Source organism: Betta splendens, chromosome 2, assembly GCF_900634795.4.
Source record: "Betta splendens chromosome 2, fBetSpl5.4, whole genome shotgun sequence".
Taxonomy (NCBI): Eukaryota; Metazoa; Chordata; class Actinopteri; order Anabantiformes; family Osphronemidae; genus Betta; species Betta splendens.
Window position 1 is genome coordinate 5,470,655 of NC_040882.2, and position 15,733 is coordinate 5,486,387.

Genomic DNA, 15,733 nt, shown 5'->3' on the forward strand with positions numbered 1-15,733 from the left:
TGTGTATGTAATGTTCAGTGTTCTTCTTCTGTTCATAGAAATGGATTTCTGGTCTGCTGGTCCTCTGTTGCTATGGTTACTGTCCAATTGTGGTGGAGAGAAAAGCTCTGCCTTTATAGAGAAGAAACCTCAATCAGCCCAGGTGGAGGAGAGAGAACAGTAATGTGTTATTGATGGAGTTATTGATGTCAAACAGTCTGATCACAAGAATCACACTGAACCATGAAGCTTGTGTAGAATCACTGCAGCTTCATGTGTGTTGACTCACTGTGTCTTATAAATGTTGAAACGCTTCCAGAGGAGAAGCTTTTGCAGCATTTTTATAATGTCACATGATGTGAGCTGTCAGTCATTATCTGCACTGACTCCACTTTCAGATTTTCTGTCTATTTAATTCAGGGCTGGACTCAACTAGAAATCCAGTAAATGGAGCTTTTTGTCCTGCTTCACCCTCCTGCAACCTTCAGATCTCAGCACATGGATCATCAGACACCTGCAGCCTTATTTCTGTCAGAACTAGAAGCAGCAGAGCTTGTTTGGTGCTTGGTTTTCCTGGAACCACATCCTCAGTTCTTGCAGCTCATCCTGTTCATTGAACAGTCAGAGGGTTTCTCCATGTTTGTCTCCAGGTGAGAAGCTGCTTCACTGCTCCCAGCATCACTGGTCTGGAAACACGCTGCTGCCTCCTACTGGTCCAACATAACAGCCACTATAGAGGAGGCATAAGCAGCTACATGACTGGAACACTGAGGAGAAACGAGACGAAGGACACTGGTTTTATACACGTAAACACTGGACAATAAAAAGGTTCAACTTACAAGCCAGTAACTTCTGTGCGGGTCCTCAGCACTGATAAATGGAGGGGTTGCGTCAGGAAGGGCACCTGGCATAAAAACTTATCAAATCAACCATTGGCGGGAAAAGTCGAAGTTACCTAGTTAAAATCCATGACGAAGCATCATGGATTTTGCAACATTTGGTAAAAAAGTCCAACTTCGGAAAAAATGAACCAAAGTTACGGGGCTTTGAAACCACACAGAACAGTGACATCTGGTGGTGAACTGCAAGTAAATCATCTACTTCAACCAGCCTCTTTGTCCTTGTTGTACTTCAATATGTACGTAATAAAAAGCGTAACACAAAACAATTTGTGATCATTTTGTGATAGTGTGAGAAGTGCTTGTGTTACATTGTGAATAATAAGTGTAAAATGAGCAGGGTTTGTGCTTGTGAAACAGGGCCAAGTAAAGTGATGGAATAGTTTCTATATTTTTAACACAGATCACAGACAGAGGTGTTTGGTCCACGGGATCCAGCTGTGTAATAATGGCTGTAAGCGCGTCCGTGTCAAACCCTATGCATTACATTCTTGTATTTTTTGTCATGGTTTACATTGAAGCTTATGGCCACGAGAGAGTATCTGGCAGTATAATAATATATATTAGTTTAATATATAACCTTTTATTAAAAATGTGAAGCAATGTCTGAGCGTTTGTTAGATACAGTTGTGCTTCTTTCAGCGCAGAGACATGATGCATCTCTGCCGGTCGCCAGCTCTCTGCTGCAGGTGCCAGTTCCTCACTGCAGCCTCGTCCTCCTCCATACAACAAACTCATTGGCGCTGAAATCTGGCCCATACAACTAACCATCAATATCAGACTGTGATGAAGTCAGCCCAACTGTTGTTGGGGCAGGTTTAGTACAGAGGAAACCAGGGAGCACTAGTTGTGGTCTGAGCCCAAGGCAAATAATCTGCCAGTCTGTGTTGGGAGAGTAATAAATGATAATTTCTCTGCATAGAAAGGAATCTAAGTGTTCCTTCATTCTTACATAATACCCCCATTGAGATTCCCACATAGAGAATATACACTGCTTAAAAACAAAAAAGGGAGCACTTAAATAACATACAGTAATGTAACTCAAATTCAGTCACACTTCTGTGAAATCAAATTGACCACTTATAAAGCAACACTGACAGTGTAGATAGACAGTGAAATAAATTTCACATGGTGTGATGCAAGTGGAATAGACAACAGGTGGATATTATTAACAACGAGCAAGACACCCCCAACAAAGGAGTGGTTCTGCAGGTGGTGACCACAGACAACTTCTCAGTTCCTGTACTTTCTGGCTGATGTTTTGGTCAATTTTGAAGACTGTTGGTGCTTTCACTCTAGTGGCAGCATGAGACGGAGTTTACAACCCACACAAGTGGCTCAGGTAGTGCAGCTACTCCATGATGGCACATCAATGTGAGGCCGTAGCAAGAGGTTTCGCTGTGTCTGTCAGCGTAGTGTTCAGGGCATGGAGGTGCTATCAGAGATAGGCCAATATATTAGGAGAAGTGGAGGAGGCCTTAGGAGGGCAACAACCCAGCAGCAGAACCGCAAGTCTGCCTCTGTGCAAGGAACAGGAGGAGCACTGCAAAATAATCTCAAGCTAAGATTGGCGTATTGGCCACTGGCGCCCTGTGCTCTTCACAGGTGAAAGCAGGTTCACACTGAGCACCTGTGACAGACATGACAGATTCTCCAGATGCCGTAAAAAGAGGTTCTGCAACATCCTCCAGCATGACCAGTTTGGCAGTGGGTCAGTAATGGTTTGGGTGGCATGTCTTTGGAAGGCTGCAAAGCCCTCTTTGTGCTCACCAGAGGTAGCCTGACTGCAAGTAGACATCGCTGAGATGAGAAGAAACATCGATGAGCATCCAGTGTTCAGACAATGAACAGTTTTAAGTACATGGGAGTTAAACTCAACCATTAACTGGACTGGACTAATAACATTGATGCCCTTTGGAGTGTGCAGGCCCATGCAAAGGACATTCTATGACTCTGTTATTCACTATGCTGTGGTCTGCTGGGGAGCAGGCAGCAGAGACCAAGATAAAAAAGGCTGAACAAGCTTGTGAGGAAGGCCAGCTCTGTCCTGGGATGTCCACTGGACTCTGTGGAGGGCGTGGTTGAAAGTCCACATTGACCAAGTCCACATCCATCATGGACCATTCCTCTTATTCACTGCATCAGACTGTGGGAGCTTTGAGCAGCGCTTCAGTGGCAGACTGATCCACCCACAGTGCAGGAAGGAGTGGTACCGCAGAACCTTCATCCCTGAATTTCCCCACTGTTGAATGAACAAAGTGAGTGGTTGAGTCAGTCAGTGACTACTATGGACTTGTCTCAAGTACAGGTAAAACTTGTGTCTTACCCATACACATTTTGGCACATTGGGTTTGGAAACCACTGATCCCTCACTGTGCTCTCACCTATGGGCACGATGACACACTTCTTCCACAGTATACAGTAAACTTCATACAGAAAGGTATGTGGATGATCTGAAATCAATACTGAAATACAGAACAAAACAGTTTATTACACATGCATTTATCAGCAAAGGCAGTGACATACAGTACCTATATGCCAACAACTTACTTTATGTTCATAAAAGATTAGAAAGCTGTTCTGTAAATAATTAGTTTTCTCAAACAGCTTCAGCAACAAACTTCCAAAAGCCCAAAGCAAAACTAGAAGAAAGAACTAGAAAAAATTACCTTTTTGAAGCAGAATTTATTCAAAGACTCTTAATCATTTAACAACAGGAGCTACAGTAAAGGAGATACAATGTGAGCATATGTGTTTTCTCAAAAAAACTTCAACTTATATGATTAGAATTTCTCGAATAATACAATATTATAAAGTATTATAAGAATCTTTATGCAGCTGCTTCCATGTGGCGAGAGAAGGTACTGCATGGAACTGAAAGAATCGTTCCTCCCAGGTCATATAAAAGATTTGTCACGATCTGGGTTTTGTTTATTGTTGTTTCCTGTTTAGCGCAGCAGTTCCTGTTTTATTTTGTTAACTTCCTGTTACACACCACATACTCAGCTGTTTCCTGCTCTGCACTGGCAATCATTACCCACACCTGCATCTCATCTGTCATTAGCCTACTCGGTATTTAAGGTCCACCTCTCACACCTGTTACCCGCCAGATTGTTGCGTGAGATCACCACTTTCCAGCGTTCATTGTCGTATCCTGTCGTGTATCGTGGATCCTGTTCTGACCTCGGTTTCTGAGCCTGCCTAGTCCCTGTCTGCCTTGTCTGTCTTGGTTACCTGTTACTGCCTGTTGCCGACCTTGCCTGCCGACCATGATTCGACGCCCGACGATTTGGTATTGTACCCATCTCTCGTGTATGACCTTGCCTGTCCCTGACGCTGTCTCACCTGATCCTGTTTAAACCACATCTGATCTCCCGTGTATGACTCTGCCTGTATTGGACCCTGTATTTGGAATAAACTGTCCTCTTAACCTCAAAGCGCTGTGCTGTGCTGTGCATGTGGGTTCGCCCTCTAGAACGCCCTGACAAGATTAGATCATATTGAACAAATCGTTTACAAACGACACATCACTACTACTCGTGGTTGGCTTGTGGTGCCATGCTTTATCGGAAGATTGGGAAATCTGGGGCCGGCTCATTGGCACGTCCACCGGCTGTGGAGTTACAAATGCCCCTGGGTCCATGGATACTCTGACGGAATTACATCAGAAGACAGCCCAGATTGATGGACTGCGCAGTAAGATCTCAGCCCTTTCAGAGGAGGACAGGAGACAGATGAATAACACCTGCAGACAGACTGAACATTGGTTGTATGGTGACAGCCCTGTGTGCCAGGATTGTTAAAAATGTTACTAGAATTTGGTTGTGTATTATTCTGTCCCTTCTCACCTAGTTCACCAGCTGTACCTCTATCTCCTTTCCCCTATTGTGTCTCCCTTCACTGTTGGACTGACCTGGAAACATCTTGGACGCCCTCGGTCATACAGTACAACTATAAACACCCCCCCCCCCCACACACACACACTGCAGTCTCACCGTCTGCTCTCCGACCTTATCTATCCTGATATACCCAAGAAAAAAAACCTTTGACCTCATCAGCCCAAAAAGGTCAAGCGTCTGATTTGTAGAGTACATGTAGTACATGTCATCAATGCTCCATCATCTGCCTCCAAACAGCTAGAAATCACAGCTCTTGCAGCAGCAGCAAGTGCTTTGGACTCTGGACACCTTGTGTTCATCACGTTAGCTTGTGTTGGTAGCTACTGCTGTCCTCCAGGACGAATGTGTGATACTGCTGGGCATGGGGCTGCTGTTTCTAGGCTGTAGAGGAGCCACAGATGTCAGGAAGTGCTATGGAGGCAGACCTCAGAGGTCTGGTGGCTGTGGAGGTGCAGGGCTTTGATCAGCAGCAGCAGAGATGGTGGTGGTGACATGCAGATGCCAGTCCTCTGCTATAACATGACCTGGTTGTTGTCATGGTGATGGCTGCTTTTTTGCTGACCACGGAAAACGCCCTGCACCGTCTTGTTTCTTTTTGGCAGAGGACTGGATCCTCTAACAGCATCTGCTGTTGGATCCTGTCATGAGCATCAGCGTTGGTTCTTCTCTGGGCTGGTTTGACGCAGCCACAGCAGTTTGACCCACGTTGTTCTAAGCACTAACGACTTGTTGAACTGCTGCAGAGCGTTTGGTTTTCACCTTCCCCAGTGATCATCTTTGGTGCCACAGTAGCAGTAATTGCCTCAGTGTGTCCTGTACAGCTGCTTCCACAACTGGCTGCTTCTTCCTCTGCTCAGTCATTAGTAACAGCTGGTTCTCTGTTCAGCCAACCTCCACTAGCACAGAGCAGAACTTCTCCAGCTGTTTAAAAAATGCAGAACATTTACATTTAAGAATAGATTTTCCTATATAACCTAGTTGGAGGTAAAACAGCTCTATTGTTTATTTTTATCCCCAGCCATTTGGTGCGGTAGTTAGCGCGCTGCGCTGCTGAAGCCCAGGTTCAATCCCCTCAGAGAGGGGTCCATTCAGGAAGGGTGTCTGGTGTAAAAACTTGACAATTAAACCATAAGAATTATTTGCTGTGGCGACCCCTGATTGGATAAAGCTGAAAAGAGTTACCTTTACTGTTTAATTTTATACTGTGTAAGGGTGAAGACTTGGAAATAAATCTGCGCGATGTATGAAAAGTAAAGCATGACAAATCATCATAGGTCCTGTGTCTTGTCTTTACTGTGTGTGACTGATACTGATCTACAGACATTTGGGAGTGACAAAACAGTTTGATGTGTGATAAAGCACCCTCCTCAACACAGGTTAACAGATGATTTGAAAAATAATCTAACCACAGTTCAATGAAACAAATAATTATACATAATTTCATTTATTTCTATTGTTTGTATGTATTTATTAAAATTTGTTAGAAGTGTGCTATAGGTTATTTAGTTTAACAGGAGTGCTTGGTAAGTCATATTTTTCATATATTATGTCTACATTAGTTAATGTAAGCATATTAATAATAATAAAATAGCACGAAAAAGCTGCATTCTTTATTACAACTTCAATTATGCAGTGAGTTCCGCACTAAACACTATAAACCATCATATTTATTAAGTTTCATGCCATAACTACTGTAATCACAAAATGCCACAAGTAATTAAAACCATGTGGAAACCTAGGAAAATCGATTTTTCAGTGTTGGAGAGAACTACAGCCAGCTAGTAGTCATTGAGGTGGTTGGAAAAAAATGAAACTGCATTACATATATGTGGAGCAACGCATGGCTAACATAGGCAACAAGGCAAGACCTAAAACAATGGGCTATGGCATATGAAGCTAACAAAAATGAGCACATGAGGCTGACACGGCTGACAAAAGAAGCTAAAGCAGAGCATGAACTAATGAGGTGCCTTGTACTTCTTACAGGCAGAGCAACGCATGACTAATAAGAGTTTGAGTCCATCAGAGTCCACGTCTGAGATGTAGGCTTCTTGGAACGCACGACAGGGAAGGCAACTAAGCATAGAGTGATGGGGAGGATATAAAGGCAGCAGAGGGCAGGCACAGGTGTGAGAAATTGAACTGATTACCAGGAGTTTACTGAAGGAAGGAGGGGTAGTGGGCGTGGTCCAAAGCAGAGGCGTGGCCTGGTGAGGGAAACGGAATGGCTGGTGGAGCTCAGCCCAGGAACATCACAAGAACAGAATAAAATAAATGTAGAGTAGAACTTTATTTATCATTGTACAGGTACAAGAAAATTATGGGTTCACTCAGCAACAGTTCACAATAAGGAAGAAAAGTCTGATATAAAAATATGGAATAAATAGTAAGAGAGAAAAATACCTGCATCTCGAACAGATTCAGTAACAAGATCAAATGGTGGTATTTACAAACGTCTATGTGAGGTATTGAAAATTACACAGCGATATTGCACGTTAATACAACACTGTACAGTGGTCAGAGTGGGTATGCAGTCATAGGAAGGGTTATTGTATATTGTATAAATATAATCTAAATATTGCACCGAGCCAATGTCTGCATTGCCACTGATGCAGTGGGTGAGTTATCAGTTGTGGTGTGGGAGGTGGTTAACAGTGTTGATTATTATACAGTCTGACAGCAGCAGGTAGGAAGGATCTACGATATCTCTCCTTCACACAGCGAGGGTGGATCAGTCTGCTACTGAAGCTGCTCTCCAGAGCAGACAGTGAGTCCTCCAGTGGGTGAGAGACCTGGTCCATGATGGATGTGAGTTTAGCCAGGACCCTTCTCTCACCCACCTCCTGCACCGTGTCCAGAGTGCAGCCCTGGACAGAGCTGGACTTCTTGATGATCCTGTCCAGTCTCTTCCTGTCCCTCGCTGTGATGCTGCTGCTCCAGCAGATCACACGTACAGGATGGCTGATGCCACCACAGAGTCATAGAAGGTCCGTTTACAGTCCGAATGACCACTGGGAAAAAGCAGTTTGTTAGTCTGATGGCGTGGAATTTTATTGACCTGAAACAACAGCTCGAAGAGATGATGAACAGGGTGTGAGTGGTCTCCTGTGATGACCTTGACTCTGCTTTGACACCGGGACCAGGCTAAATTGTCCAGGCAGGGTGGAGGACAGCCCATGATTACTTTGGCTTGTGTTTGTCACCCTCTGTTTAGCTTTCCTGTTTTCAGCAATGGGCCCTGCATGCCACACAACCAAGCAGTATATCAGAGTGCCAACCACAGAAGCGTTGTAGAAAGTCAGTAGTAGCTTCTTTTTCAGGTTGTTTTGCCTGAGGAACCACAGGAAGTGATTTCTTTACTATGGTCTTGATGTTTGGAGACAGGACATCCCTCAACCAGGACTGCTCAGCCCACATCAGTCCGTTATGTCCCATGAGGATCCTGAGCCTCCTGAATCCTGTGCTTGAACAGCAGAAGCCAGACAGATAGAAATGTGCGCCTAATGAAGCTCTTGGTTACAAACGCTCTGTGACACATGGACATATGGTAAACTTCATAACAACACCATTGCATCCAATGTTCTGTTGTCACCAGTTAAAACTAATATTTTGCTCATTAAGGCGGTTTCAGATTAAACAGAAATATTTGCCAATAGTCAGAGTTTCAGCAGAACATGTTCTCCTGTTTCACAGCAGCAGAACCGTCATGGTCTGACTCCTTCACTCCAGACAGTCTGAGTGACGCCTGCTGTTGTTTACTAGTTCTACTGCGAGGACAGATGTTCCACCTTTGTACCCAACATGAACTAGAAATCCCATCCTGCTTCTTCCTCCTCTCCAGGATCAGGTCTTGAACTTTGGCAAACATGGTAGAATGACGTCACGGTGGAGTTCCTACTGAATAACTTTCCTCCAAATACTCAGGACTGACTGGAAACAAATCTGTGAAAGACAATATAAATATGAAGGTCAAGTTCAGGTCCTAGTGAGTCCCCACATGCTTAACTTGTGACTGATGGACAGTCAGACAACTATAGACCAATAGTGTATGTGTGTGTTGTTTTGTTTCTTTAATTATTCATTAAATTCAAAGATCACTGCATCCATTCAATTTAAAAAGCTGAGCTATGAAACCAGACCTTCCACTACATGAAGTCTTATATTCCACTAGAAATGAGGATGCAGAAGTTCCTGCAACAACAAGACAACAATATCTTTATTTCTCAGCTTCTACTTCTTCTTAATTTTTGCATTCAGTTAAATGTCTCTTCAAACAGATCCAGAGACAACTGTCAACCTGAATGTTACTGAAAACAAAACATCCACATGTTCCTTACTGTAGCTGTAACTTAGATCCAGATTCGTCCAGATTCCTTAACCCAGCTTCCAGAACCCATTCTCTCAACCCCAGTACCTCTGGACTACCACTCCCATCAGCCACCTCTGGACTACAGCTTGTCATAGCTGGAGGCTTCAGGCTCATTAAAGATGAACTGCCTCTCATCTAGAAAACAGATTAGAGCAGAAGACAGCAGGAGACGGAGATAAAACTCCGCCATCAATCTGCTGTCTTGAAAGTGCTCACACGCTGTGAGGTTGGAGACAGAACAAATGGTTTTACAATAAGTCTCTGTTGATTGTTTTGCTCTGTTTGGTGGCGATACCCCTGTTTATGTAAATCACCATAGGAATAAATTATTTTACAATGAATGGCTTAAAATCAAAATAGAAACACTGTATCTGTGTGATGTTTATACTGTCACTGAAACATTCAGTCCGATCACTGGGGATCCAATCTGCTCAGAACCTGTGAACGAGCCTTTGCTCTGCTCCTCCACCTCCTGGCTCAGTTATCAGGTGATGTCAGTGAGTTCACTTCCTGTCTCAGTCTGTTCATTGTTACTGAGCTGCTGTAACATCAGTCTGCTTCTCACTGATGACGCCCTGATCCAGAGTCCAGTCCTGCCTCACTGGACTCAACCCGCTGCCTTTAAACAAACCCAGTTCCACCTGAGTCTCCACACACATCACACTAAAGCAACATGTAGTGTTATTCACACTGTGAACTGGGTTTTCACAGTGTGTCCTGCTTCCTGATGGTTCTTACAAACAGCGGTTCTGTTTCCTTCATGCTCAGTTCACTGTTGACATTTAAACACTGTTTAAACCATCTCTTAATTACTTCAAATCAGACAGTTTCTCTCACTACAATCACTAACATTTATCTCCAGCAACGAAATCCCAGCTTTCAGTCAATCATGGAAGATGATGTGTCTTATTGTGAAAATCTGCCCCTGTTTCCTGCTTCCGGTCCAGGTAACAGTTCACCTGTTTCAGGTGTGAAGAGAGTCGTCGTCTTCTGCTCTGGAAAACTACTGTAAGTTCGCTTTGTTTGATTCTTTCCCTTCGTCTGTAGGATCTTTAGTTTGTGTTTCCTGGTGTAGAAGGTTTGTAGCAGTTGTTTGTGTCTTATTGACGTTTAGTTGTTGACATGTACATTATATAGTCATATAGTTTTATGACAAGGTGGCGCCGCAGATGGCAGCCTCGTCTCTCTGCTCCTTTACCGTTTTGCTGGTTGTAGTGTTTTCGTTGTATTTTGTGCAACCACTCATGGCTTCACGGATTAGCTGCTCCAGAGAGGAACTCCTGAATCTAGAACATTCATCTCCTGGAACCTTCCCTACGGTTTTTACTTCAGGCTCTATCGGATCTTCAGGAGGCGCAGACGAGGGAAGCGCGCGTGCGCTCGTCAGATTAAGACCGCGGGGCGCGCGCACACCGCTCCCGTCAATGCGCCTGTCTAACGTGCGCTCCCTGGTAAATAAGATGGACGAGCTTCTGCTCCTCAACACAAAAACAAGGACTGTAACAGATCCTTAGTTCTTTTATTCACCATGAGAGTTTCGCCTCGTTCGTTCTGGTCGGTTTCCATCCACCTCAGGCCTGTGTAACAACAGCTTCAGAACCTGCTGACCACATAACGGACGTGGAGAGGAAACATCCAGACTCCCTGCTCATCATCATGGGTGACTTTAACAAAACAAACCTGAGCCTGGAGCTCCAGATACAGGCAGCATGTGAAGTGTCCCAGCAGAGACGTGAACACACTGACCACTGCTACACTGTGTTAAAGGACGCCTACGCTGTGTCTGTGCAGCACTGGGCCTCTCTGACCACTGTCTGCTTCACCTCATCACAACCTACAGTAGAAATCTAACACCTGTGAACCTGTGGTCAGGACGGTGAAAAGGTGGACGGAGGAGTCAAACTGGAGCTGCACGGCTGCTTTGACTCCACTGACTGGGAGGTTTTTGAAGCCGCAATGACAGACATTGATGAGCTCACTGACACTGTGACATCATACATTAGCTTTAGTGGGGACATGTGTGTACACACAAAAACTGTACGCTCTTTAACAACTACAACAAACCATAGTTCACATCTGACTTAAGAAAACTGCTCCAGGCCAATGAAGAAGCCTACAGGAGTGGTGACCGGTCCCTGTACAGGCCAGAAAAGACGCTATGGTCAGAAGCTGCAGAACAGTTCATCCATTAACGACCCTGTGTCAGTCTGGAGAGGTCTGCATCACATCAGCAGCTACAGGAAACCATCTCCACACCCTGAGGCCAGCAAACGTCTGGCAGACGACCTTAACCTTTCGCCCAGACGTCTGTGGTCATGAAGACGTTTGAGAGGCTGGTACTGAAGCATCTGAAGGACATCACAGACCCCCTGCAGTTCACCTACAGGAGAAACAGGTCGTCTGATGATGCAGTAAACTACATCCTGCAGCACCTGGTCTCCATGACACTGACCGTAATAAAATCATGTCAACCATTAACTGACTTTTTATGTGGAGCAAGTAAAACATTTGTGCCGACAGTAGATCTTAGTTAAAATCTCAAACATTCAGGTTTAACTTTTGGCATCAGAAAGAATATTTTATTTAATTGTTCTGTCTCATTAAGTTTCTTCTTTTTCCTGTTAATCATCTTCTGTCTTTATGAATCTATAGATGTGTGTATGTGACACAGTATTTGGACTCTGACCAGGGTTTCAGAGTTTCTGTTTCTATCTATTCTGTATCAGATCAGATAAAACTTCATTGCTGCACAAGGTTCACCTCTTTGTTACACATTAACCAGCTCATGAACTGATGGTGTTGTTATAGATGAGGCAGCTCAGTTACAGATTCAGTGATAAAATCAGCTCCAGCTTTAGACCAAGTGCTCAGTGAAGATGTATGATTATTGAAGTTAATGCATTAAGAAGTAAAAACAGAAACAGAATGTGTACTGCACAGTTCAATAAACTCAGCAGTTACTTTAGAGTCAGAGTCACTGTGTGAGTCAAGTGACATCTTTGTGATTCACTGTTAGTTAATATCAATGTGATCAGACTGGTTGTGGTCCCTGACAGAAGTAGAGCAGCTGGTGCAGCTTCCTCTGCCTCCCACTGTCTGACTGCATCCAGCTGATACTGATATGAACCACAGAAGAAGAGAAAGTCAGTGGAGGAGCAGCTGATGATGATGAAGGAGGATTTGAGTTGATGTGCAGATGAATGATGTGTGTTTCTTCTCCACATGAAGGTAGAAAGTGTGAATCCAGCAGCATGAACCAATGTGAGGACAGAGAGGAAGGAGCCCCTCCCTCTAAAACCAGTCTGTGTGGGGACCATGAGAACCAGAACAAAGCTCAGAGGTGATGATTCTGTCTCCAAGTCACAGACACATCACTGATTTACTGTTACTGCTCCATTAGGACTCAACGTGAGAGTCACTGTAGGTGTTTTTCTATCAGGTCCCAACAGAGACGAGGATCTGCTGAACCTGGACCTGGACCTGGACCTGAAACTGGACCTGGACCCAGCTGTGTGTCCTTCAAAAGCGACCAGTCAAATGCCCATTTTATTAATTTCAAAGACCAACCTGTATCAGAGTGAGTTGTTGTCACTTTGAATCATTCTGATTAGTCTGATGTAAACCTTCTCTGATGATAAACATTTGTGTTGTTTCCATTTGTTGATCTGGTTGATTTGTGTTTGAAGTGTTGATGTGAAGCAGAAGCTTTCTTCACTCTGATCATTGATCAAATCTCCATCCAGCAGTAGCTAAAGCTCTGATCCTGTAGAGGGTCTCAGGGGCTGCTCCTCTTCTAATGAAGTGCTGACGTCAAAGAAAGCAGATGATCATCTCTGATCAAATCTGTTTATTGACGTCTCTACATGAAGGTTTTGGTCAAACGTCTTAAAGCTTCTTCACTTGCAGCAGAAAATTAAAGAAAAGAAGAAGAAGAAAGAAATTAACCCTTAATAGTCCCACAGTGGGGAAATTCATTCTCTGCATTTGACCTATCCCCCTTGGGGGAGCAGTGAACTGCCACATGAGCAGCACCGGGGAGTTAGCGCGAAGTGTCTTGCTCAGGGACACACCTGATGCCGAGGCGGGGGATCGAACCGCAGACCTTTTGCCTTCCGTGGTCGACACGCTACTAAAGTTACTACTGGAGACTTTAGTTGTGATGTTGTTGCAGTGGAGACGACTGTTTGTCCCCAGTGTCGACACCAGAGCCGACGTCCAACAATGAATTAATGTAGGAAGTAGTTAAATGTTCCTAGTTCAACATATTCCCACTGGGAGCTGCCCAGTACAACCAGTCTGATCCCAGCAGACTCCTTGTTCCAACACTTCAGCCTTGTTCAGTGAGGGAGGCAGAGATATATGTTGTTCAGAGCTGAGACTGAAGCCACTGACTGACAGTAAACCTTCACCACTACAGGGAGTCTCTGACTCACTGCTCACATCCAACATCACTTCATGGACCTTTACCTTGTGTGTGTCTGTGTGGACTCATTCTTCATGGTTCCTCCACAGAGTCGACCAGCAGAGCTCAGAGGTTCCCAGTGCTCAGTCTGTCCAGCAGCACCAAACACAGCTGGACTCCATATTTATGGTCTGTACATGTACAACTACTACTGTTCATCTGTTGTGTTCAATCATCTCCATGCTGCACTTTTTAGACCAGTGGATGTCAGTGTGTCCAACATGGATCTGATGTTTGGCTCCATGGTTTTAGTTGGATCAGGTCATTCATATAGTTTCTGTTCCAGCTGCTGGAGGAAAACATTGTCACGTTTGTGAAGAAGGAGCTGAAGAAGATACAGAAGGTTCTGAGTCCAGATTACCCAGAATGCTTAGAGAGTCAGAGGGAGGATGAGGAGGAGTTGGATGGTGAGGATGAAGAGCAGAGGAAGAGCAGCAGAGATGCATTTCTGAAGATCACAATGAGCTTCCTGAGGAGGATGAAGCAGGAGGAGCTGGTTGACTGTCTGCAGAGTAAGAGGATTTATCTCAACATTTAACATCACAGACACAATCACACATTTACTGATGTGTTGGAGGTGAAGTTGGTTAAATGTGGAGCAAAATCTAATAGTCAGACGCAGCAAAGTTCTTATTTTCAATATTTCTAGTGTTTCAGGCTGTTTCATTATGTTCATTAACACAAAGACTTGAATCAATGAATCAGACATTTGTTGACACCTCACACTTTGTCTTCTTTGTGTTTTGTTGGACCCAGATCTGATGGTTCCAGTACCAGAGCCACGGTTCATCACATATTACCAGCAGATGCTTCAATTAAACCTCCAAGACCAGTTTCTGTGTGTGAAACCAGGCTGGTCAGAAGTCGACCAACGTCTGGATGACATCTACACAGAGCTGTACATCACAGCTGGGCCGGATTCACACATCAACACACAGCATGAGGTCCGACAGGTTGAGACGACACAGCAGAAGCAAAGATCAGCAGAGGAGCCAGTGACGCCCAGTGACCTGTTCAAACATCCCCCTGGTAAATACAGACGCATCAGAACAGTGTTGACCAATGGAATCGCTGGGATTGGAAAAACAGTCCTTGTGAACAAGTTTGTGTTGGACTGGACCCAACAAAGGTCCAATCAAGACGTGCATCTGATTTTCCCCTTTACCTTCCGTCGGCTGAATCCACTGAAGGGACAGAAGTTTAGTTTGTCAGAGCTCATTCATGAATGTATCCCAGAAACTGAGTCCATCAGCCTGGAGGCTCTGAATTACATCTTTACACATCTACAGTCATCAGGAAACAGCAACTATGACCAGAGCAGCTTCAAACTTCTGTTTGTGTTTGATGGACTGGACGAGAGTCGCCTCCAACTGGACTGTAGCACCAGTGAGAAGGAGAAGGGTCAGCGTGACGTCACAGAGTCCACCTCAGTGGATGAGCTGCTGACAAACCTCATCAGAGGAAAACTACTACGCTCTGCTCGCATCTGGATCACCACACGACCTGCAGCAGCCAAACAGATTCATGGAGACTTTGTTGAGGTGGTGACGGAGGTCAGAGGGTTCACTGACCCACAGAAGGAGGAGTTCTTCAGGAAGAGATTCACAGATGAGGAGCAGAGCAACACAATCATGTCCCACATCAAGACGTCACGAAGCCTCCACATCATGTGCCACATCCCAGTCTTCTGCTGGATCACTGCTACGGTTCTGGAGGATCTGCTGGAAACCAGAGAGGGAGGAGAGCTGCCCAAGACCCTGACGGAGATGTACGCAGAGTTCCTGGGGTTTCAGATGGATCGGACTAAAGACAAGTACGGACCAGAACAGAGCAGCAACTACATCAAGTCATTGGCTAAACTGGCTTTTAAGCAGCTGCTAAAGGGAAACTTGATCTTCTATGAGGAAGATCTGAAAGAGAGCGGCATCGATGTCAGAGGAGCCTCAGTGTGTTCAGGAGTGTTCACAGAGATCTTTAAACAGGAGCGAGGGAGGAAAACCAAGGACAAGATGTTCAGCTTTGTTCACCTGAGCGTTCAGGAGTTTCTGGCTGCTGTTCACATGATGCTCTGTTACACCAACGGGAAGATGGAGGAACTGGAGAACTTCCTAAAAGACTCCAATGC

At 44.7% G+C, this 15,733-nt stretch overlaps 2 protein-coding genes across 8 annotated transcripts in view; one reads left to right on the top strand and one right to left on the bottom strand.

Moving 5' to 3' along the window:
* LOC114866447 (NACHT, LRR and PYD domains-containing protein 12-like) overlaps positions 1-15,733 on the top strand; it is a 128,763-nt gene that overhangs the window by 65,743 nt on the left and 47,287 nt on the right. Inside the window, exon 3 of one of the 5 annotated variants that reach the window (XM_055506777.1) lies at positions 12,586-12,620. The exons of the other annotated variants lie outside the window; for them this stretch is intronic. Within the exon in view, the coding sequence (XP_055362752.1) occupies positions 12,586-12,620 (35 nt within the window). The remainder of the gene's footprint in view (positions 1-12,585; positions 12,621-15,733) is intronic. 5 annotated transcript variants of the gene reach the window in all.
* The window catches only part of LOC114847412 (gap junction Cx32.2 protein-like), a 69,011-nt gene that overhangs the window by 43,087 nt on the left and 10,191 nt on the right, over positions 1-15,733 (bottom strand). The window lies entirely within an intron of this gene.